At 39.3% G+C, this 24,655-nt stretch overlaps 1 protein-coding gene and 3 pseudogenes across 2 annotated transcripts; all 4 read right to left on the reverse strand.

The window, feature by feature from the left end:
* Nucleotides 1-615: 615 nt before the first annotated feature.
* LOC101293180 (leucine-rich repeat receptor protein kinase EXS-like) lies at nt 616-3,623 on the reverse strand. Its single transcript, XM_004295683.1, has 4 exons — nt 3,330-3,623; nt 1,584-2,747; nt 1,115-1,334; nt 616-731 (listed from the first exon to the last, which is right to left on the reverse strand). The coding sequence occupies exons 1-4, from the start codon at nt 3,621-3,623 to the stop codon at nt 616-618; spliced, it is 1,794 nt and encodes a 597-aa protein (XP_004295731.1).
* Nucleotides 3,624-11,396: 7,773 nt separating this feature from the next.
* LOC101293472 lies at nt 11,397-13,703 on the reverse strand (annotated as a pseudogene).
* A 4,691-nt stretch (nt 13,704-18,394) lies between these two features.
* LOC101295695 lies at nt 18,395-20,298 on the reverse strand (annotated as a pseudogene). The gene is made up of 3 exons (XR_184236.1): nt 20,167-20,298; nt 19,972-20,042; nt 18,395-19,541 (listed from the first exon to the last, which is right to left on the reverse strand). The product of XR_184236.1 is annotated as a serine--tRNA ligase-like (transcript).
* Nucleotides 20,299-22,082: 1,784 nt separating this feature from the next.
* On the reverse strand, nt 22,083-24,378 carry LOC101293763 (annotated as a pseudogene).
* Nucleotides 24,379-24,655: the final 277 nt, after the last annotated feature.

Below are 24,655 nucleotides of genomic sequence, written 5' to 3' on the forward strand. Positions count from 1 at the left end.
CCAGCGAATAACCTACACTTCTGTAGTATTATCATTTTTTTTTATCATATTTGCTTCTCAATTCAAATAGTAAATCAGACCAAACATCTACATTCATGCTCCATGCAAGCCTTTCATTATTCCACTCATTTTAAGACAAGATACCCCTCTGAACCTCAAAATTTCTAGACCACAGTCTACTGCATGTACACATAACCAAAACTTCTATAGCTACTGACATAGAAGTTTTAAAGCTAAACTGATCAATCTATTGTAAAAGATGACTGACCAAAAAATAAGAACAAGAATGGAGCAAAAAGATCGATAGCTAGTCCTACAATTTGAAGAGTAAAGCTATTTCTACAAACAATGAGAACCAAATCAACCAAGAGTTGCTCTTCCTCCTGATTTTGATTGTGAAGTTTTTACCCATGTTTTGACACTATATTACTGAGAAAGCGGTTCTTGTCATTGCAAAACTAGAATGGTATAGCATGTATGTTCAATCTGCATTGGCATGTATTACAAATACAGCAGAAGAAATACAAAGTGAATATAGCATTCATTGAAGATTTTGAAGACTGAATCCTAGGCCAAGATCATATATGCTACAGAAATGAAAGCTGCAAAGCCTTGCTAAACAAGAGAACGGTTCAACACCACACCTCCGGTAGCGCCCTTCAAAAACTTGATCTTGATCTTGTTCAGTGTGGCTAGAGCATCTTGCATATTCACCCTCTTTTCTGGTGATTCTGCAAAACATGCTAGAGCTAATCTCATTATGGATGACAAACACTCGCTCTTGTTCACAAATCATGATCATCTGCTTCTGTCACTTGTAAGTTGGCATCCACAACATCAAGTAATGCTGAATTTGAAACCCATTGCTTTAAACTCATTTCCCCAACGAACATCTCATCCGTTGGCTTCTTTCTTGTGAATGTTTCCATCAACACGACACCAAAACTGTACACATCTCCTCTTCTAGTAACTATTCCTTCCGTTCCATACTCTGAAACATACAAATGTGTAAGTACTTTTTTTTCTTTTTCATTTCATATATATTTTAATGAAAATAAAACTATAATCATCTAAGAATTGACATGTAAACTCAAAAATAAACTAGCAATAGTACCTGGGGCCATATATCCAATTGTGGCTTGAGTGATGGTTTGGGTCATGGAATCTCTTCCACACAAGAGTTTTGCAATGCCAAAGTCAGCAACATGTGCACTCATATCCTCATCATCTAGTAGGATATTGCTGGGTTTCAAATCACAGTGAACAATAGATGGTTCATAACCATGATGAAGGTATTCCAATGCCGATGCAACATTTATCATAATACTCAATCTCTGCAGGATGTTTAAACACAAGTTTGGAGAATATAACCACTTCTCAAGGCTCCCCTTAGGCATGTAGTTCAGTACCACGGCTTTGAAATCAATTTGACTGCAACAAGTGATGATTTTAATAAGATTTCGATGACGAATGTTGCTTAGAATTTCACACTCAATATCGAAACTCTTGAAGGCCTCTTCTAGCTGTAAATTGAAAACCTTTATGGCCACATTTATCCCACCAGAAAATGTCCCCTAATAGACTGAACCAAAACCACCAGTGCCAAGTAAGTTTCTTTCATCAAATGCATTTGTTGCTCGAACAAGTTCAATGTGTGAAACTCTCCATAGAAGTTGAGATAACAGTTCATTCTCTTCTGCAGCTTCCACATTGTTTCTTCTACGTAGTATCACTATCCAAACGGAGGACACAATGAACATTGCTGACAATATCCCTAGGATAATGTACTTGGAGATGGATCTGCTTGAGTTAGTTGAATGTGCTTCAAATATACTGTTCTTGCATGCTGGGACATGGAACCGGGAAGCACCACAGAGCTTCCCACTCGACACAAATGATTGAGCAGAGAAGTTTCGAAGAGGTCCACCTGTTGGGATTTCTCCTTGGAGTTTGTTGAAAGATAGATCCAAAATCTTGAGATATTTGAGTGATTCAAGTGACTTTGGAATCATTCCAGACAGATTGTTTTTGGACAAGTCCAAAAGTACCACGCTGAGGGATTTTCCAAGTGAACTAGGAATAAGGCCTTTGAAGTTGTTATTCTCCAAGGAGAGATTCTGCAACGTTTGTAGATTCCCAATGTTGCTCGGTATACTACCAGAAAAGTGGTTGTTTGATAAATCGATAACTATGACAACTTTTAAATTACCAACATCTTCCGAGAGAGATCCACTTAGGTTATTGGATGACAAGTATAGATCCAAGATATATGTGAGTCCCCACAAACTAGATGGTATTGTGGAACTCAACAAATTGGAATGTAAGAAGAGATATCTTAGTGCAGTGACCAGGTGACCCAAACAAGAAGGTATAGAGCCAGAGAGCTGGTTACCATGCAACCCTAAGATAGCAAGGTATTTTAGTTGACAAAGTTCATCCGGGATGTGTCCTTGCAATTCGTTACTGCCCAAACTCAAACCCTGGAGATTTTTCAAATTTCCTAGTGAGGCTGGGATTGATCCACTTAATTTGTTGTTATACATGGATAAAACTGCCAAGCTGCTCAAGTTGCCTACATCATCAAGTACATTACCTCTCAAGTTGCAGTCGTATAGATAAACATCCTGAAGTGATGTAGATAGATTTCGAAAGAAGGAAATAGGGAGGTAGGCATTTAATGGGTTTGTATTGAAGGCCAAGTGCCTCAACATTTTGAGATTTTCCAAGCAAGAGAGAACATTTACTTCCTGAGTAGTAGTATCGATAGTTAAATGATTTGCATATAAGGAAAGCCACTCAAAATTTGTTAAAGCACATAGTGTGTTAGGAATAAAGCCTGAAAGAAAGTTTTCTCCCATATCTATTATTGTGAGCTGAGAGGCATTGGAGATGGATATGGGGATTACTCCACTTAGTTTATTTCCTGCTATGTAGAACTATTGCAGGTTTGGAAGCCCAAGACCTATGTTGGTGGGAGGTTGCCTGAGAGCTGATTATTAGTTAAAGATATGATCATTATTGTGGACATATTGAAGATATTGGTTGGGATGAAGCCATTCAGATTGTTATTATGGATGGCTAATTCAACTAGATTTGGAAGACGACCAATCTCATACGGTATGGTACCTGCCCCAATAATATGTAGAGTCAGATTACACAAATTGACACTTTCTTGTTCAATTTAGGTAGAAGACTTGACAAACAATCTCATATAGGAATGATTAAAACACAATGTTGAATTTTAATATGGTATAAAGTATAAACTATAAAGTAGTTAAGAAATAAATCATGATGTACGTACCTATCAAATTGTTTTCGTCAAGATAAACCTGCGATAACTCAGTTGCATTTCCAATATTTTTGGGTATGCTTCCAATGAAGTTGTTACGCCCCAATCTTAAATTGACAAGTTGTTTGCAATGCCAATATATGGATGGAAGTGGACCTTCAAGCTGGTTATGACTAAAATACAACTCTTGAATACGAGGAAGATTCTGGCACATATTGTCCGGAAGTCTGCCCTTTAAATAGTTTCCAAATAGAGTCAAAGTAATCAAAGAAGACATGTTGAAGACAACGGTAGGAACATTTCCTTCTAGCGCATTTTCTTGCACAAACGACATCTCTAGTTGATCTAAAACGCCAATCTCATTTGGAATTTCTGAAGAAGAAGAAAAAACATCAAGTATTTCTTTCTCTAACATCAATTTTATGGGGGAAACTGATTGAGAGAAAAATAAAATTGTACACCTGATTATGAGAGCCTACCGATGAAATTATTATAATCAAGGTAGATCTCCTTCAGTGTTGTTAAATTTCCAATTTCTCTTGGTATACTACATGTTCACATATATAAATCAGAAAAATAACTGGGACCAATGTTAGTGTAAATGTGTAACGATTATAAATCCAAATAAGAGCCAGTCTGTACAACCCCAAATGATTTGTCGGTAGGTGTGTTAGCTCGTACCTAATAGTTGGTTATCGCTCAAATCGATCACTTGCAGTGCAGATAAGTTGAAGATGGCCACTGGTATGGAACCTGAAAATTTATTACCGTCCAAAGACAAATATTGAAGTTTGGAGAAGGACACAAACCATGAAGGAATGATACCCATAAAATTGTTGAATCTGAATCTAATGAACTTCAGTCGCCGCAAACGAGCTAATTCCTAGGGTAAGGGACCGTGGAAACTGTTATTTCTCAAGTTAATAGAAACGAGAAACGATAGGTTGCCTAGCTGTGGAGGAATAGTGCCTTGGAGACCAAGGTAGGAGAGGTTCAAGGCTGTAGCTCTAAGGTGGCGTGCACCACAGGTAACGCCAACCCAGTTGCAAACAGATGTGGTGGTTGACCAATTGGTGAAGATCAAGTTATGAGGGTCCCTGGTGATATGGGCTTTGAGAGCAAGAAGAGCAGATTGGTCTGTGCTGAGGTTGGTTTGTGCTGCTGCCGTAGTTAATAGGACTGTTAATCGGTTTGAATGGTGTGGTTAATAGGTGACACCGAACACCAAACCGATCTATTTTTTCGGTTTGGTTTGGTTTGGTTTTTCACTTATTTTTTCATAAACCAATTGTGTTCGGTTTGGTTTTTCTCTGGTTTATATCGGGTTTTTTTCGGTTATTCTATAAAGAAACCAAGTCTAGAAAAATAGAAAGTAGAAATGTCTCATATTACATAACCGTTTCGGAAAAGAAAAGAAAAGAAAAAAATGAAAAAGGGCAGCCCACAATGCCACATAACAATTTTCAAAAAGAAAAAAAAGCAATGAAAAACTAGAACAGCATGAACATATAGATGATAGATCATCACTTCAGCAGCAAAAGCAGCAAGTTCCATGACCAAAAGTCCAAAAACCTGCAAAAACAACCTTCATGAGACACATGATTTCACAAACAATACATTTAATAAGTTTGTGCAAAATCTGGTTCACAATTTCCTATAACATTGTATGCAATTAATATGTATGCAATTAATATTACCCTAATGTAGTAATGTTGGAACAGACTGAGAAAGCAAGGCCATCTTTTTTTTGGGCTTTATTTAACCCCAAGTTTCTACATAAAATTTTATGTATATTAATAATATATATTTATAAATAATATAATTTCCTTACAATATATATATATTTTTAATCGGTTTTTCGGTTCGGTTTCGGTTTCCAAACATCCGAAACCAAAACCAAACCAAACCTTTCGGTTTTTGGTTATTTTTTTGCGGTTTGGTGCGGTTTTTTTTTCCTCGGTTTTTTTCGGTTATGGTTCGGCTTTGGTGTGGTTATTTTTCGGTTATCGGTTTTCAAGTTACAACCCTAGTAGTTAAGCAGCTAGCCGCGAGGCAACAACAGTAGACCATGAAGAACCAATTGCTCTCCATTAATTGTGTAGGTGAATATGCTTTGTAGTTTTGGATGTGCAAAATGTGTGGAGATATATAGCTAGTATGTTGAGACTGGAAAACGAGAAGACAGATCGACGTCCAAGACTTGCAACTCACAAGAGTCGATGATAAGATTAAATTGTTTCCTTTCATGAAGCTAGCTGGAGATCTGCACCACTAATCAGGGAGTTGATTTATAGCTATTAGCTAGGTTGGATGTTTGTGCGACTGATGAGTGATTGAGAATGCAAGTCCATCTCAGACAGAGAGAGAATGGAAATCAACTGTGTGTATAGTCTTGTGCGCCCTGACTTTTGTGTAACCTCGCTCACAAGACGATGAATTCGAAAGAGACTCCAGTAAAGTCTTGGTCGCCCCCTCCAATGTATAATTATAACTGTTCTTGACTTTATGTTAGCATGTGTGTCCCCGTTCAGACTTGCATGTCAAAATGTGGACATGAGTTTTCGTTGAGCTGGGAGTTTCTGAATGATGAATAATTGAGAGCCCCTGGTTCGGAATTTGCATGCCAATCATGTGTAATTGAGACGTATAATTGAATGATGAAGAATAATTCTGAAGCTGTTTGGTTGATAGCAATGCATGTGCTTTCTTCTCATGCACCACCCCATCATCAATTAGGATAATTGATGAATGTTGTTGGCTTGTGCGTATGAAGCGTGGATGTAATTATAGAGTCTGTGCGTGAACTTTGCAGCTTGGGATTGGTCTCCATGCACATGCAATCATCCTCCAAGCCTCAACTTCCAAACGGATGGAGGAGGAATAAATGAGTTTGGCCGATCGAGAGGCTGATCATTGTGACATGAGCGGAAACTTGTCCTTCCAAAATTTGTCCTTGGAGGAGATTTGCCCGTGGTTGCGATTTTGGTAGAGAACGTGGCTTTTGATGTGTGGGATTATGTGATCAATCGTGGGATGAAATTTGTCCGGACAGAGGTTGCGTGCGACATACCATTCGTCCGTGCGTGACGACATTTGTCTATGCACGATGGCCTTGCGAGATGGCCATGCGAGACCAATTTGTCCGTGTGCGATAAATTTGTCTGGAAAGACACTTTTCGAATTGAACATATGGCGCCAACTGTTAAGGATGAATTTTTGGGGATGAGATCTTTGGATTCTTTGCGGATAATTCATTTGTGTGGATAATTAAGAGAGAGAGAGAGAGATAACACAAGGTTTAAGTAGTTCACCTCCCTAGAGCAGGAGGCTACGTCCACTCGAAGAAGAATGAGATAATGAATAATCAAAGAGTGAGGGAGAACAGGTGACCCCTATTTATAGAAATGGGGTGTTACATTTCACATACAAGTGTCATATGGCATAGCATATGCAAATAGAGGAACTTTCTAGAAGGTTCCAAGCCCTATTACAAGGAAATACAAACAAGTACCTAAAGAGTGGGTCTTCATGCTAATCTTCCTAGCGGCTTCTGCATCTGTCTTCGAGATGGACCTTTGGGTCGGGCCGTGCGAAGGGCTTGGGCCCACGAATAAGTATGATGCGAGCGGTTGTGTATATAGTGAAATACTATTATCCCACAACATTATAATTAGTCTATTGTTGGTGGAATATACAAGTTTTATATAAAAATTTGGTAAAATTTTTGTGGTATTCGATATCCATGGATATCTCCACTATCGTTGATATTTTAGTCATTTCTATTACATAAAGGTGGGTCAATTTATGAAGATGAATGGCAAAGCCCACTCCACTAGAATCTTCAACATTTTTGTACATATATGCGCCATGCATGGAATTCTCGATAAGGATACAAATTTGCTCCCCACCCTTACTTTCCCACCCTCATCTCCACCCACAATGTTGAATGCCACATGTCCTATCTTTTAATTACTCTAACCATGGTTAACAAGATTTATTTATAATAATAAATTATATTATATTCTAATTTTACTTTAATTCACTCTTTTCTTTTCTTTTCTTTTCTTTTTTTAAATAAAATAATAAAACCTAACAAATTTAGGACTCCTCATGATTAAACAAGATAATTTATTGGTATTTACACAGCAGCAAGCTAGAACCTATTTTTTTAAGAATAATTACCAAGTCAACATCTTTCTTGGAACGCCAGGTCTGTGTAATTTCACCCCGGCCATCTATATAAAAAATTACTTGTGAATATAAAAAAACTGTAAAAATTATTTGAGCTCCTTTACTAGATTATACATGAACCATGAAATCATATTTGACAAAAGCTAGGTTATTTAGAAACATCATGTTTGCTCCCTTTCAAAAAAAAAGAAAAAAGAAAAAAAAATAACAACAACAACACGTTTGCTCTTGCTTGAGTACGTACTAAATTTGTTGGGTTGTTTAGAAAAAAAAGAGTGATTTAAAGTAAAATTAGAAAATAATATAATTTATTATCATAAATAGATATTTTTAAATCCTATTAAAAAAAGTAGATGTTTTTAAATCATAAATAGATGTTGTTAACTATGGTTAAAGTGATTAAAAGATAAGACATGTGACATTCAACCATGTGGGTGGAGATGAGGGTGGGGAAGTAAGGGTGGGGAGCAAATTTACATCCGCTCGATACGCTTTCTCTTTCGCCATCATCATCTTCTTAATTTGAGAAAAATCCCATACATCTTTGGCTTGTTTTTGCCAGCAATCTCTCTTTCTCTCTGTCGTTCCACAGCTTATTAGTTATAGCCTTGTTTTGCTTTGATTTGATTACAACTTAGAAGCTGCATGCACACTTCCCAAGTTCCAAACGACCTTAGAAGTATATCAGCCTTCAAATGATGCCTCGTCTACCGGGCATGAATGAATTTAAATCATATCACTGGTAGCTAGGTATCACCTCCTGCATGTTGCTTTTTACTTTTTACCTCTGAGATTTAGGGGTGTGCAAATTAAAGTTCGACAAGGACCTTATTTGATCCCGATTAAGAATTTGGACGGGGACTATTTTCAATAAAGTATTAGGCAACATTTGGGCCAATACCAGTAGTCCTAAAAATAGGCTTATTTAGTTGTTGGTTGCAAATTAGCGACAAGCGAGGAACCCGAGTTAGGTTAGGGCATTAACTGCCTCGCGAAGTCAACATCCTCATAGGAGATGAATACCGTCTCCGTGTTGAAGACTAAGGAGGCTTTGATCAGCGAAGGATCACCACTTGTGATCTAAGCGAAGTCTACTTACACAGTCAGGATTGCGTCATCTGATTGCATGGTTGTCAAGTAAATTGAAAGCTTGAGCAACTAAAGTAGCAGAAACCAGCTAGGTTGCGAAGAATGCATCCTTATCTACTAATTATACGGGCTCTCCAGTATAAAAAGAGGGTTCGGGGATCAATCTACACATACAGTCTCTCATATAATAACTACAATACAAACCGTTCAACTTAGTCGAAACCAGACGCTAAAGCAATAGCCTTAGCACAATCAACTTTCCAAAGCCTCCCCATTGGTTGCTCTACTCGCTTCAAGGAGCGAGTATCGATATTGGTGGCGTCTATAGCTACCGAAATCCTTGTCCGCAAGGTGATTCCGAAGAACCTGGTGTCTGAGTTCAGTGCTCTCTTGGACCTCAGTCGTTTTGATTAGAAGCAAAAGGTTAAGCACACTCTACAACAAGAATACTACTCATTCATATCCACGAGCTAGCACGCCCCGCACTACCAAAAGAGACTTTGGTGCAACACTCCTTTCCTGCTGAAATCGTAGCCAAAACAGACCTATGTGCACTTTGGCTTATATATAGTTAAACACAACATCATGCAACATTTAGCTAGTAGTAAATGCAATCAATCAATCGATGTGCAAAAAGAAAACAGTTGCTAATAAGTCGTTAATTTATAATGGTTTTTGCTTTTTTTTTTCCTTTTTTTTCTTTCAGTAAAGCATCAGGTAAGCTAGAGATCAAAACTAACTTGGGAAAAAAAAGAGGTGAAATAGATAAGTTTGTATTTAAATCGAACTATCTCAAAGATAGGTATTTTTTATTGTAGCAGCTGAATACTGTCCTGGTTGGGTTCCCGGTTGTGGTGGAATGCACCCTTTCTTATAAAAATAAAATTAAACTAAATATATCCTTTGAAATCTCTTCATTGAAACATTATACGAACACTAGGCATATTAAGCTGAATCTTTCGAAAATTATATATTTGTCAAGAAAACATATATGGAAAAGGCTGAAACACGCCTCTGAATTCGTACGCCAAAGTTACGCTTGCCACGTGACATCTTTCTGTCAACACAATCTAAGATGTAAGGGCACAAAAGTAAATTCAAAACTTAGTTGTCGTCAACAGTAAAATGATTATGTTATGGTAAAACTGTAAGGGCGTTTATGACTTTTAAAACAGTAGACCAAATCCACTTTCACTCTTTCAGTCCAACCACTGACGGTCTGAACCTCTCTCTCTCTCCTTCTCCATATTCATCTGCATCTATGCACCAGAAAGCTAGTGTCCTTCTCATCCCACCTTCAGCCGGATTAGATCCCCTCCACCACGTTCTTCTTGCAGTACTTGATCACCTTGGCAAGGATGGCGCCAATGATGTTGGGTAAGTTGATCGCATTGTTGACGCAACCGTCCACCACCATGTGGTTGATGGTTTATGATTCTAGAGCCACTGCCTCATCGACATTGAAGTTGTCGTCAGAGCTGGTCATGATCTTCTTCGTTTGACATATATCACCTACTATATTTGTGTTTGCCATATATGGGCCCACTGTATGCGCTCGTCGTATATGCATAAAAGCAAATTTACAGCTCCTAAGACAGAACTGCGAATGTCTTTCCATAACATCCATTTAGTTAGGTGTACAGGGCGTGCGAAACCTAAAGGCGTATTCTAGACAAACCCAACATATATAAGACCACGTGCCATTTCATTCAAATTTTTATATGTGAATTTTGATGATGAAAAACTATTTTAGCTATTTTATCAAATACCATTTTGGGTTTATTATTGTTGATTTTTTAAATCCTAAACCCTAAAGTCTAACCATATACCTTAGACCCTAGTCTAAACTCACAAAAGACTCATGAACGGTTATTTCACAAAATATAAAAAATCTTAGTTTATATTTTAGTTGTAACAAATCCACGTGTCAAAATTTAATTGACAAAAAAGACCAGACTGCCACATAGTTTTTAGAGACCAGAGCATTTTAAAAGTTTCTCACATATATAGACATTTTCCCCGGAAAATACTCCACACTACAAAATCAGTCGACTAGTTTGTCTGCAACTCCCCCCCGCCCCGGCGACATTTGCAGCTTGAAGACGTTAACTACTTTTTTAAGCTAATTTGATATGCATAAGAGTCATGGGCAACTCAAGGGTGGCATAGCAAGCAAGGCATCTCTATTTCAGTCTTCTTTCTTTTTCCCAGAAAAGCCACAATGATGAAGGAATAAAGGAGAAGATGGAAACAAAAACGAAAGGAGAAAAAAGGGCAGGAAACAAAAATCTACTAAAGGAGGTTGATGATGAGAAGTTGAGAACCCTTTCACAAGGGACAATCAATAAGCGGAATTGTGGAGATTCTTTGCTCACCTTAACCTCAACATCTCTCCCCACTATTACGAATTTACCACACTTTCTTGGTCTTCTTCCTCATCAGCAGCCCCACTCTCCTTTATATCTCTATATGTCTTGATCCACACATGTAGTTGTAGTGTTTTAGAGCTTCCGCCATGTTTCGGATGTATTAACATTAACCAATTTTACAAATCTAATATCTAATGTTATAGTTATACAACATTGTTTCTCGGCTAACTGGTATTCCTAAAACAAAGACTACAAGATGTGGTCACATTCGTCCTTAATTTTAACACGAGTAAATAGAGTAATGCTTCAGAATATGTAATGTTCCAAATTTTCAACCATTAAATCCGTAACAGGTAAATTTAACGGTGGAAACAGAAGCATTATATAAACATTCCCATTTCCCCGGTTTTTATATACTACGTGATCTCTCGGCGGCGCGTGGAGAAACATCACCTCAATCAACTCAGACCAAAGTCTAGAGTGGCAGTGGAACTGGGATGTATGTCTTTGAGCAAACCCAGCACTTGCTGCATGCTGGGCCTTTTCACAGGTGTCTCCACCGTACACAAGTACCCAACTCGGAGACTCTCCACTATCTCCCACTCAAAATCCCCACCTTCCCTCAACGTCTCATCCAGCGCGTCCACCCCACGCGTCTCCCTCACCATCCTTCTCACCCACACCACCGTCTCCGCCGCCCCGTCAACAGCTCCACCAACACCACCCCAAAACAATACACGTCCGTCTCCGTCCCTCCACCCATATCTCCATCCCTCAACCCAAAATTCCTCAACCCCAAATCCGCAATTCTCGGCTCGAAATTCGCCCCCAGCAAAATGTTCGAAGTCACAAGGTGGCCATGCACCACCGGGTTCGACCCCGCGTGATGGAGGTACGCCAGTCCACGCGCTATCCCAACCGCAATGCGGTGGCGTGAGCCATCCCTTCTTCTCGGGCGAGTAGGCCCCGCTTTGGTACCAAGTGTCGGCACTCCAGTCCTCCACGTTGGGGTCCCCGGTAGGCAGCTCGTGTAGCCACCTATGCAAGTCCCCGTTCGCTATGAACTCATACAACACCAGCTTCTCTTTCCCTGAAACAAGAACCATTTCCGTGTAAAACACTCAGACGGTAACTTAAATCGTAACGTTAATTTTTAAATCTTAATTTGTGTTCTTCAAGAACAATTATAACCCTCTGTGGGTTTTAGCTAGATTTACGTGACGATAATGGCAGACACAGTCACGCAGACCAAACGTTAACGGGACCTCATAAAACGACGTCGTAATAAAAGCACTCCCGTGCTGCCATTAATGTCGTTAGGGGAATTCAAATTACCAAACCGGAAAACAAACAGTACCTGCAATGCAGTAACCGGAGACAGGCAAGAGGTTCGGGTGTTACAACTTGGACAAGGTTTCAAACATGTCCACGGCCTCGTCATGTCCGACGTCTCTGGCGTTTTCCAGGACCTTGATCGCCACGTGGAGGTCTCCTGGAAGCACGCCGGTGTAGACGGGACCGCAGCGGCCCTCGGCGAGCTGGGAGTCTTTGCCGAAGTGTGACGTAGCGGCGATGAGGTCTTTGAACGTGAGGTAGTTCATGAGCGGCTTCTCGAACATGACAACCTGCGCGGAGGTTGGCTCCTTGATGTCGGCCACCCAGGATGTACTGGACTCCGTTTCGAACGAGAACGGGCCGGACTTCTCGACCCGGACCCGGTTGAGCCCATTTGTGTTTCTAAGCAAATTGCTTTCTTCTGTATCTGCAAGCTATGCAGATGCCTAGGAAAGCAAGCACAAATGTGGAGGCACAAGATAGGCTGATGATGATGATGATGAGACTTCTTTTTGGTTTTGAAGATTTGGGTTTTTGAAGAGTTATGGGTCTTGGGAGGGGTTTAGGTTTTTGAATTGGGGATTTAAAATGTGGTTTTGGTGTGGATTTGAAATTGGAAGCATTGAAAAATGTAAGATTTAAATCCTTCCCAGCATGAAAGAAAGCTGCTTTGCCAAATTTGTGGTACTTTTCTGAGCCGACTACGCCTGTGAAATTATTGAACGAAATGTTCAAGAACTTAAGGGGACTAATTGGGGGAAAATCCGAAGGGAAAGAACCGGTCATGGAGTTGTTGGAGACATCTAGGTAGGTCAATGTGCGAAGAACCGAGATGGGTTTGGAGCTGCCGGAGATTTTGCAGCTAGAAATGTCGAGGTGTTGGAGATTAGTGAGGTTGGCAAAGCCAGAAGGGAGAGCTCTCAAGTTGTTGTGAGAAAGGTCTAGGATTTTGAGGTGGGGAAACCGGAAAGCAGGACAGAGTTGGTGAACCTGTTACTGGAGAGGTTGAGTTTTTGCACCAAGGAAAGTGAAACATTGCTTTCGAACCCGAAGCTGCCACCGAGGTTGTTGTTGGAGAGGTCGACTTGGAGTAATGTTGGAAGGGACCAGAACCAACCTGGGACGGAGCCTTTGAGAGAGTTGTTAGACAGATCAAGGTCTTGAAGATGTGACATGTTTCTGAGGTACTTCCATGAAACTATGCCGCTGAGGTTTCTAGAATGGAGGTTGATTTCCGTGATGGGTGGATTTGAGCAGTTGGGAGTCCTTCGGTTTTGGAACCAAGAAAGATTGAAGCTTTGGACTGATTTGAAGGCCTTGGAGACTTGTTCGTGGTCTCTACTGTTACAGTTTGATGTAGATTCCACTGATGCATTCAGAACCAGAAGAAGCAGAAATCTAAAGAAGAAGAAGATGATGAAGAATCTCATTTTTGTGAGACAGGGTTTTTTCGTTTTCTTGTACAGGCTCTGGTTTTGTTTTATACTGGTTAAGGTTGTGTGGGTTTGAAAGAGAGTGAAGTGGGAGAAGTTAAAGGCATTAACTTTAACGGCGGAAGCTACCGGAGTAGTGAAGGACAAGGGAAATAGTATAAGTTGGTTGACTCTCTGACTCAACTATGATCTTGAAAATCAGCGGTGGCTGATGCAGTGATTGAGAAGTTGCTTTCAAACTGAGAAACTTACCAGGTTTGCTTGCCAACCTCTTCTTTCTTTCTGGTATCGAGTTTGGGCAACTATGTTGTACTGGTTGGACTGATTTAGCTCCACCTAGCTCTACAAGGTAAAAATATGAGGTCAATATTTGGGTTCATTACAAGAATACAGAAGAAGAAAAAGACCCAATAACCTGGGTCCTCAAAATTAGCATAAAATTATTAGAGAAAACATATAATACATTGTGGGTTATGGTATATGATAGGTGTTACTTTTGAATTTCTTGGTTATGAAGCTATGATCAAAGAAATTGATTTTCTTATGGTATTTGCTTTACCTAATATTCCAAATGACCCACTATAATTATGGACCATATATATATACAGGCCGGATGTGGAGCGGACGTCCGCACTCCGGCTTAAAGTGCGGACCTCGTCTGTTCTCCGTCGTCTCACGCCGGCGACGGCTTCTCTCCTTCTCGGACGACAGCACAGGCTTCCAGGACGGCTTCTCTCCTTCCAAGACTGACCGGCGACAAGTTTTCCGGCCAACCTTGATCAATAATGGTGTTTTCCGTCCAGAGCTTCAATCCGGTCGGAAAACTTGTCGCCGGCCAGTCCTGGAAGGGGAGAAACCGTCCTGGAAGCCTGTGTTGTCGTCCGGGAAGGAGAGAAACCGTCGCCGGCGTGAGACGGCGGAGAACGGACGAAGTCCACACTTTAAGCCGAGTGTGGACGGTCCGCTTCTCATCCTCTCTGTATATATATATATAGCCCTTCTCGGCTGCAGACATCCGCACCAAAACTTTTGGTGCGGACGTCCGCACCGGAGAATTCCTGTATATATATATATATATATACATATACAGACGTTATCAGGTGCGGATGTCCGCACAGTGTGGATGTCCCTCCTTTCGCCACCATATGGCACCGGCGAGGGCGCGCTTCCATCCTAGCGGACTCCAGCAGCTTCCCCGACCTCTTTTCATCTCCGGCGAGTCCGCCGAATTTCAGTTTTCCGGCCAGATCACCCAAAACTTTAAACAAAGTTAATCTGGTCGGAAAACTGGAATTCGACGGACTCGCCGGGGATGGAAAGAGGTCAGGGAAGCTGCTGGAGTCCGCTGGGGTGGAGGCGCGCCCTCGCCAGCGCAGCATGGTGGTGAACGGAGGGAAATCCGCACTGTAAGGCGGTGTGGACGTCCGTATCTGAAACGGACTGCATACATAAATATATTCTAGTTTATAAGTTACTTCGTGTGTGCAGAAATAGCAAAGAGCTAAAGATTTTTTTTCCATGAAGCAAAGATCCAATGATTAGTGGTTGTGAAACATAAAAAGACTAGCATTTCCAAGTTCCTAGGTTTTTTATTTTTTTTGGGATACATTTCCAAGTTCCTAGTTAGTTTGATTAAGATCAGCTTCTTGCCAAATATTAGACTATTCTAGCTTCTGCAAATGTTTTTTTATTTATTTATTTTTATTGAAAGCTTCTGCAAATGGTGAAAATGGAGATGACAGCACATTGCACAATCAATCTCTATTTGGAAGCTTATGCAATCTATTCCTTGTTTTTATCTGTAATGTGTTTCTGTTAACTCATTTGCCTTACACGTGTTATTTTGTTTTTGGGTCAGCTTCTACTGTCCTAAAGTATGTTTACGTCAGTTCCTCATCCAGATATTTTTGTTTGCTAATATCTTTGAACAAGGTTATTAAAATATCTTTAGCATATTTGATCCATGGTTATAAATTATAATCAGTGTTTGATATGTTTCTGTTGTATGTGATGTGTAGTAATTGATTTTCGAGTGCGGTTGTTGGGATCTCTAAATTTACTCATTATACCTCTTATTCTTTCTACACCTCCCTTTTTACTTTTCAATATAAGTATTTGCTCATTATACCTCATTTCAAATTCCTAACATAACCTTAGTTATTTATTAACATATATTTCAATTAATTAATTACCTCTTATTCAATCAATAGACTTCTCATTCTTTTCTTTTCTTTTTCGTTTTTGTTTGTCAACATCTATTTCCTACCTTCATTTTTTTATTATTGTTTTCATGCAAGAAAATGTTCTATCATAAACTACTCTATATATCTTTATAATTGTTTTTGTCTTTTGTACGTGTTATTTTTCTCTATTTTTTTTCTTTTGAATAATTTGATCTCTATTTTGTACCTCATAATAAATTATTTCAATAAATATATATTTTCTATAATCGATAGATATTATTATTTTTTTTTGTAAAAATATTTATGCATCTTGTAAGTATATGAGTTTAACATGTATGATAATATGATAATCAAAATTAGTATGTCACATGATCGATATTGATTATTTTTTAGTCTCTTATAAATANAGNTTAAATAAAAAAATANAAAANAAAATATATAAGGAAAATAATAAATAATGTAATAAATTATTATTAATTGAAAGTCTAAAGAGAAAATAAATACAATATTTCATTTTGTATAATTATTGTCCTTGATAGTCATAGTGTATGAGGATGTATATGTCATTTAATAATTCAAAATAAGATGAGATCTAGTGAGCAAATTTGGAGGTCTCAATAGCCGCAATCTTGATTCTCATTACTTTCTGTTTACAAGATATACAATATATATGGCAGTGGTATGACTAATGATACTGCTATTACAAATCAGTAATAATGAGGAAATAAACTACATTTACATCAGTATCAAAACTGATATATAATTTACACTAAATCATAGCATCCTAATTATGGCTTGATTTGAGGAAGAGATTGATTTGTTCTAACATCCCCCCGCAAACTTGACGGTCCTGGATAGACAAGTTTGGTGGAGAGAAGAACATGTCGAGCCTTATGGAGCGGTTTGGTCAGGAGATCAGCTAGCGGGCTGGTCGACATAAGGAATGTAGCAAACCCTATGGCTCCCAAGGACTACTTTCTCTCTAATAAAATGATAATCAAGCTCTATATGTTTAGTGCGGGCATGAAACACAGGGTTAGAAGCCATGTAAGTGGTGCTAATATTGTCACAATAGAGCAAAACAGGAAACCAATTAAATCCTAGCACCAAATTCATGTAACAGAAAACCTAACCATGTAGTTTCGACACTAGTAAGAAAGCGATACTCAGACTCGGCACTTGAGCGAGCAATTGTTGGTTGCTTTTTGTTGCACCAAGATATCAAGTTGGAGTCAAGGTAAATAAGGTAGCCAGATGTAGAACGACGTGAATCCGGACAACCAGTCCAATCAGCATCAGAATAAGCAGATAAATGAAGCAAGGTGGTGACAGTGTTTTATGGTCTGATTTATAATAAACTGTTGCTAAGTGGGAAGATAATGGTTTCTTACACCCTCTCCAAAGCAGGATTTCAAATCCAATGCTTCTTATTTCATTATTCTTTGTAGGAGTTCTGAAACATGAAGCTCAATTATAAGCTATAACAAATCATGATAGAGTTAATTAACTTAATCCTCAGATAATTGAACTACACTCATTCATGTCTTTCTGCATCTTTTCTGAGGAATATAATGAGTAATTCAAAAAATAATCACTGTAAACTCATATTTTTCTGCTCGCTATATTGTACCGATGTTGTTCATAACTTAATAATGTATATATTCAGTACTGCATTCATAAAATGTACCAGAGTTATTGCTATGCAATACTGCATCAGATTTTCAAGTCTCATAATAAATTACTATGAATTTGGAGGGGAGGCAAGAAACGTGATCCACTTATCAGTACTTCAGTAGTTGCAAATATGGAAATTGGGTACATGTGGTCAATTGTTTTCACCTACTCTGTCATTTGTCATGTGATCTTTGTCTCAATTCAACTAGCATTTTCTTCTTTTCTCAGCAAGATATATTGAATTTGAATCCCTTTGGAGGTTAAAGTTTAACTTGTTCATCTAAAGGCAATTGCCTAATCCACAATATTCCAATCCACACCTTCCAATGGGAATGACACCCAAGCATCTGAAATTATGAAATTGCAACTGAGATTTGGGAAATATTCTAAACAAAGTAAAACATACCAAAGCCTAAGCTCTAACCTTAATCAATCTTTTCCCCTTTTTCAATTTCCATATTACTGTTTGTTTTAGTGATTCATAATTCTAATTAAGATAATATAATCCCTTGTTATTGTTAAATCCTGCTTTTGCAAGATCATTTGTACCTTTATCAAAGCAGAGGCAGACATGATAAGTGTTTAAATATCAATTTGAGAAAATTTCCCAGCCATGAAACACCAGATGAATTGTCTTCTTAAGGTAACTTCCCTGGAATACTACAGAATTATTGTTTCTACCGGTGTTTCATCATGGTTGCAGTGACTTACTATTAGCGCAGGTATGATCAAGTAGAAGAAATAAAGGCAAAAACAAGCTACTCGGTTCCAAATGATGGTATTGGTACCTATAGAAAACAAGGCAACAGAAGATAGTAAAAACAAATTAACACTATTTTTCTGGAGCTTTTTTAATGCTTATTTAGAAGTACACAATTTGAGGGTTCATCAATGTTCAAAAGGTAAGAAGTTCTTGCCACGCATGTACTGTCGTAAACCTTCTGGTACCTCAACACCATCCTCCCTTTGATAGTTTTCGAGAATGCAGCACATAGTTCTCCCAATTGCAGTAAAGGGTGGAGTTCAACATGTGTACATATTGCTTCGTCTTCTCATTGCCTGTCCATATATATCTAATTTCTAATTTTCTGGATTGAAAGTCTGTACAGTTTGAACACGAGACCAGTTCTCTATATGTCTGTGATGCAGGAAACCAGCCTTCTAAGTCATACTTCTTTGCAGCTGCACCATTCAAAGCACCCGAAACAATGTTCACTACGCGATATGGAATGCTAAGCTTTCTGTAGAACTCCTCTGAGTTCATGATCATCTCCTCATGCATATCCCAGGAGTCATTTCCATTTGGGCTGGTAATACAGAATTGTTCTACTTTGGCGAACTCATGAGTCCTAAAAAGCCCCAATGTGTCTCGTCCATGCGAGCCAGCTTCTGTCCTGAAGCAATATGAAAATCCAGCATATTTCTTGGGTAGCTGGGAGGGATGGAACCATTCATCCTTGTGACGAGCACATAGAGGCTGTTCAGCAGTAGCAATCAGATACTTGTCAACTCCTTCACCAGTTACCTTATAAAGCTCGTCGTCGAATTCCTGTAATTGAGCACATTTGGCCCTGACGTCTTGTTTCATAGAAAATGGAGGAGTGATTTTCTTGAATTTCTTGTCCTCAAGAAAATCTAGAGCAAAGTTTTTGAGAGCTTCATGAAGGTCTAAGCCGACGCCTTCAATGTAATAACCTCTGGATCCAGCCACTTGAGCACCTCTCTCAAAGTCAGCAATCCCAAGAAGCCTACAAAGCTCGACATGATTTTTCAGTGCTGCCTCCACCCGCTTTTCTCCCCATGATCTAACCACTTCATTGTTTGCCTCATCTTCGCTGATGGGGACTGAATCATGGACAATGTTCCCAATTTCTTCCAAGCTTGAATTCCTTTGTGCTAAATCTTCTCCAACTTCAGCTTCTTTCTCTGCCACCAACCTCTTCTTTTCCTCTGCCTTTTTATTCAACTCAGCATCTTTCTGTTATTCCAAAAATTCCCAAGATTAATGTCACACTTTGAAAAAGAAGAAAAGCAAGATAAGAGTCTTACAAACCTAATGAAATAAGCAAGTTCATGCAAGCACACCAAAGTTAACCAACATAACATATATGATATAAACCTGTCTTTTGGCATAGAACATACTTTGAACTAATCTAAATTTTATCTCCTTAAGCTTTCATGAAGGATTAGAAAATCTAATTCTTAATCTGTCCATGCTCATTATAACAAGAAATTATATGAAACCCAATACAGCTACTAACAAAACAGGACAGGACAGAAGCAGGACATAAATAGGAGATAGAATTAACCTATGAAATAATATTTTGCTTTGCAGGATTGACGGCATCAAGCATATAACAAACAAGCAAAAAGTAGAGAGAAATTCTAAGATAGATGCAAGTACTCACAATTTTAAGCTGAAACATTTCCTTGTTGATCTGCTTGAACTCTCTCTTGAGATTCTCGAACTCGAATTGTCCTAAATTCACAAAAATTTCACAACAATTAAAATTTGAGGTAAACCCAAATCAAGACAGATTGAGAAGATAGAAAAAACTGGAACACTTGAAAGGGAGAGATAGGAAAGGAGAGACTAGACTTACTTTGGCACCATAGTTGGTCGAGGTCGATCACCTTGTCAACAAGGTCAACGCTCTTGAAACGACGGCGCTGCGAGTTGCGGATGATTTCGGGGTTGTGGCTTTTCTTACTCTAAACAGATTAATGTCCAGCATGATTGTTTGTTTCTGATTCTGTACCTCTGACTGTGCGAGAAGAAACGAGTCAAACAGAAGAAGAAAAGCTGATTTGTTCTAAGCTAAGCTCTCTATTTAATAAGAGAATGTCCTAGATTGTCTAAAAGTGAAATTTCTTGGTTCCCAAGCTATGATTTCTTGCTATGATATATATAATTGTAAATTTCTATTTTACTTGGGAAACAATCTAGAATGTATTCTACACACCATCATCAATCAAACTTCTATTATTCCATTTGAAAATCAAAAGAAACCTCAACACTGAAATGACTGAATGTCACTATTGAAAGAGAGAAATCAGGTCATTGATTCACTTTAAATTTGACTTGAGTAATTGTTGGATCATGAATATGTAAATGTGATTTGCAAGAAACTTGAGAAATTTTCTAATCACATTAGTCATCATAGTCATTCAGTTTCTTCTGTCCATCCATCTGAGAAAGACCCAATTTCTGCAAAGAAGAGAACCATCAGGAAGTTGGGGAAGTTGAATAGTTTGACTGAAGTTGGAACTTTCAGAAATTCACCTATCAACAATTCAACATTTGCTACTTGAGTTTAAATGGTGTTTGTTCAGCTTTTGTCCATATAGACAGAGATTCTAATCTTAATGCAGAAATTCTGGCATCTGACAGTAAACTTCATCCTAGTCCATCAATCTTCAGTTACAAGCACAAGTTGTTGGATGCTCCACCTGAAACACTTGGTGCTGCCGCCTTAGCACTGCACTATGCAAATGTGGTTATTGAAATTGATAAATCAGTAAAGTTTCCTAGCTTGATGGTCTTTTACAGACATAAACTGTACAAAATGTTGCCTGCAACTGTGCGAGATGCACTAAGGGTGAGGCCAGAACCGCACAACTCTAAGAGCTCGATGTCATCATCTTATGATACAGTCTTTCACAAGAGTGGAATGAGGCAGTGGCAGGGATATTAGAATGGTTGGCACCACTTGCTCATAATATGATAAGCTGGAAACCTCAGAGCAGATGTGTTTCTGGTGCAAACTCTGTACTTTGCAAATCAACATAAGACAGAAGCAGCAATTACTGAACTTCTTGTTGATTTGCATTACATGTGGAAATTTAGATGCCATGTTCTGAGCATCCCCAAGAAACTTTGTTCCTAAAAAATTTCTGGTTTGCAAAAGGATCAGGACCAAGATGCCCCGCAGAGAATCAAATTGCACTATTGTGGATGCAAAACAGATAATTGATTTGGTGATATGTTGATGTTAAGCAAAAACTTGTTTCTTACAATTTGAGTCCAAGTGATGTTAGTGTTTTGTGTATAACTCATACTTCAGTAAGCTTTTTTCTTCAGGTGAAAACTCAAATTTGTTTGATGTCAGTACGTGCAGATCAATGTAATGTTGTGCACGGTTTAAGTTTGTTACCAGTTTATCAAAATTCATAAAATGATGTTGTGCCTGCTACTGTCTTAAAAATTACTGTGTAAGAATACTTCGTCTTCTTTGAATAAAATTTAATATTTTAAGAATTGCTCATTTATTATCCCATACTCTTCAGCAACTGCAGGCTGGACAAAATTTGATGACATTACTCATTCAGGGGGCTGGAGGCACTAGTTTTACATGAACCTATTTTTCAAGTTTTTGGGTAGTACATGAAATGTCAGCTTATGTACTAATGGTAGATAGGATAATCTTGATGTGTAAGCATATGATATGTCAGCTCATACTTATATAAACCAAATGCCAGATTGCCAGTACAATTATTTGAGCTTCAACTACACAATTATCTAACTAAAAAGCTTATGACCGCCTTTATTTTTCCAAACACCCTCGACGGGCAATACTCCGGCTGAATTACTTAGATCGAAAAAGGCTGCTGCAGTAGTGCCATTCTTAGAACTCTTCCCTTTACCCTTCTTCGAATCTTTCAATCGAACATTGACCTGGCACCATTCCTCATCGTCTGCTGCACCATTGCTTCTCATACTGGCATTGTAGGCATTAATCAGCTCTTGCTGCTTCTGAGCTTTGGGGCACAGTCTAGCCAAGTCAAGGACAAGATGTAACAACCCAAACTGTCTCACTAAATCAAAATACACTTTGATGTCCACTAATCCCTGACTGTACTGTACGGATATGTCCTTAAATGCATCGTATTTGACTTCATCAAAGTCAACAGCAGCGCGAATATTTTCCACCAAGGACTTGTTAGCAGCTTGAAAATCCCCCACTTCCAATGAAGGCTCACTAGCTTGCTTGGGCAGCAGCTTATGCACTAGTGCTGCAGAAACAGGAGGGAAATCCAAACTGGAATCCAAACTTACACACTTGCGCATTTCTGTTGATGTCCCTTGATTCTCAACTTGAGCCTGCAGACTGGAGCTTGCATAGCTGGAATGTCCTGCTCCCTTACCAAATGCCATCTTGTTCTGACCACAACCTGAAACCTCTTTTTTCGACCACATCTTGTTCTGACTATTATTTTTTGGCAACTGCTTCTGAGGTGTATTAGTAGGTGGTGCTACACTCACATTTGTTTTAGGCCATGGCATCTGAGATGAGATGGTAGGTGGTGCTACATGCCTGGCTGCTGGCCAAGCCTGACTAGAACTAACGGCAGGCTTGGTAACTACTGAGGTCATCCCTGAAACATTAGTTCTAGGCCTCGGCGTCTGAGATGAACTAGTAGGTGGTGCTACACACCCCGCTGCTGGCCAAGCCTCACTAGAACTAATAACAGCAGGCTTAGTATCAGGACACTCAATAGCCATCTTGCGGTTACTTTGCCAACGGAGATGCGCTGCCATGGTATTGTTGTTAGGCAAAGCATGAGCTGGTTCAGGTCTGGTTGTCGGTTGACTGCTGCTGCGGCTGCCAGGTTCAAGGGGAGGAAACAAGGAAGAGTCCAACTGGGTTTTAGCTTTCCCACTATCTTTTCCCAAGGCTACTTGAAGGTATTTTGAAGATGCTTCTGTATCGCTTGAAGGTCTACTTAACGACTCAAATGGCTTAATGAGTGGATCAATGTCACTTCTATCTCCAAGTAACTCCGAACTACCAGCTTGCCTAGTGGATGATGAAGGATCATGCAATGTTCTATCATCATCAGCATTAGGTGTCTCCACACTGCTTGCTTGATCATTAGAATTATCGCCACGAAATGTCAGACCTCTTCTTCCACGCCTACTATCCTGCACATTTCTTGGTCCATATCTGAAGCTAGTTTGTAACTGGAGAGCAGCATTACGCTGGGAGCGAGACATACCGCCCCCCATGTTCCATAGTACTATGCTTCTTCAGTTCTGCCTCGGATCGGAACACCACAAACTTTTTCTCAAGGCAGGACTCCTCTTCACATAGAAAATGGCCTCGGTTAAAGTGCGTCTCTAGATCATTATAATTCCTATAATATTCATACTGTTCTCCAACATTGCGGCATAAATGGCACTTATAGTGTTCAGTACTCATGTGACTGAACAGTTCATTCTCGCCATAGAATCCGGTTTTACAAAACTCACACATAGGATGTCCCTTGAAGCCACCTCTTTCGCTCTCATTTCCATCCACTACAGAGTCCCCTGAACTTGTATGCCGTCTCAGTTGTACTCTAGTAGAAAGCTTTTGTTCACATACAAACATCTTCCTCCCTTCCAAACATAGAGGACACATAAACAACCTATGCTGATGGAACAAATGTCCCTTGAGCTGTTGAATATTCTGAAATCGGATATTCGATTTCTCCTCCATCTTGTCACATGCACTGCATGAAAGGTTGCACACTGCCTGGATCATCTTGTAGTGATCCTCATCGTCGAAAAATGCTCCTGTGTCCTCATGGTACCAATATGATCCACGGGGACCCTCCCTTGGTTTAGATGGGAAGTCCTTAACCATCTTGGTATAGTCTCCCACAGCCCTGGTCACAAAAACGAAGTCGGACTCGGTCTTGCAGATGCAGCAATAGCGGTCCTCGCAGATGAAACGGAGGCGAGCCACGCAGGTGGAGCAGACCTCCTTGTGGCCACAAACCCCATAAGCAACCCATTCCAGGGTGTCGGCACACACTGCACAGCTATCGTTCATGGCCATTAGTTAACCTTTGGGCACAGTGGCTCCCCCTTGATCTATTCCAAATTAAGGCTTCTGTTCAGGGTGGTTCTGCTCCCCACTATTTATAAAGATTAAGAAAGGCAAATCCAACTGATTGGGGGATCCTATTTCCCCCTAACTTTCTTTTTTCTTAATAAATGGAGTTCAGCTCCTTTTAATCAAAAAAAATTGGGGGATCCTATTTACTTTAGGAAATGGAGGACTCCTCTATTAAATAGGAAATGGAGGAGAAAAAGGAGAAATCCTAATA

The sequence above is a fragment of the Fragaria vesca genome, linkage group LG3, assembly GCF_000184155.1.
Source record: "Fragaria vesca subsp. vesca linkage group LG3, FraVesHawaii_1.0, whole genome shotgun sequence".
NCBI lineage: Eukaryota > Viridiplantae > Streptophyta > Magnoliopsida > Rosales > Rosaceae > Fragaria > Fragaria vesca.

Excerpts from the sequence above, each read along its gene's own strand:
- LOC101293180 (XM_004295683.1), bottom strand. The coding sequence starts at position 3,623 with ATGTCGTTTGTGCAAGAAAATGCGCTAGAAGGAAATGTTCCTACCGTT. Across the intron at positions 2,748-3,329 it reads ATGCAACTGAGTTATCGCAG|GAAGTAAATGTTCTCTCTTG; the intron begins GTTTATCTTGAC and ends ACTACTACTCAG. Across the intron at positions 1,335-1,583 it reads GCACTGGTGGTTTTGGTTCA|AGATTGAGTATTATGATAAA; the intron begins GTCTATTAGGGG and ends AACATCCTGCAG.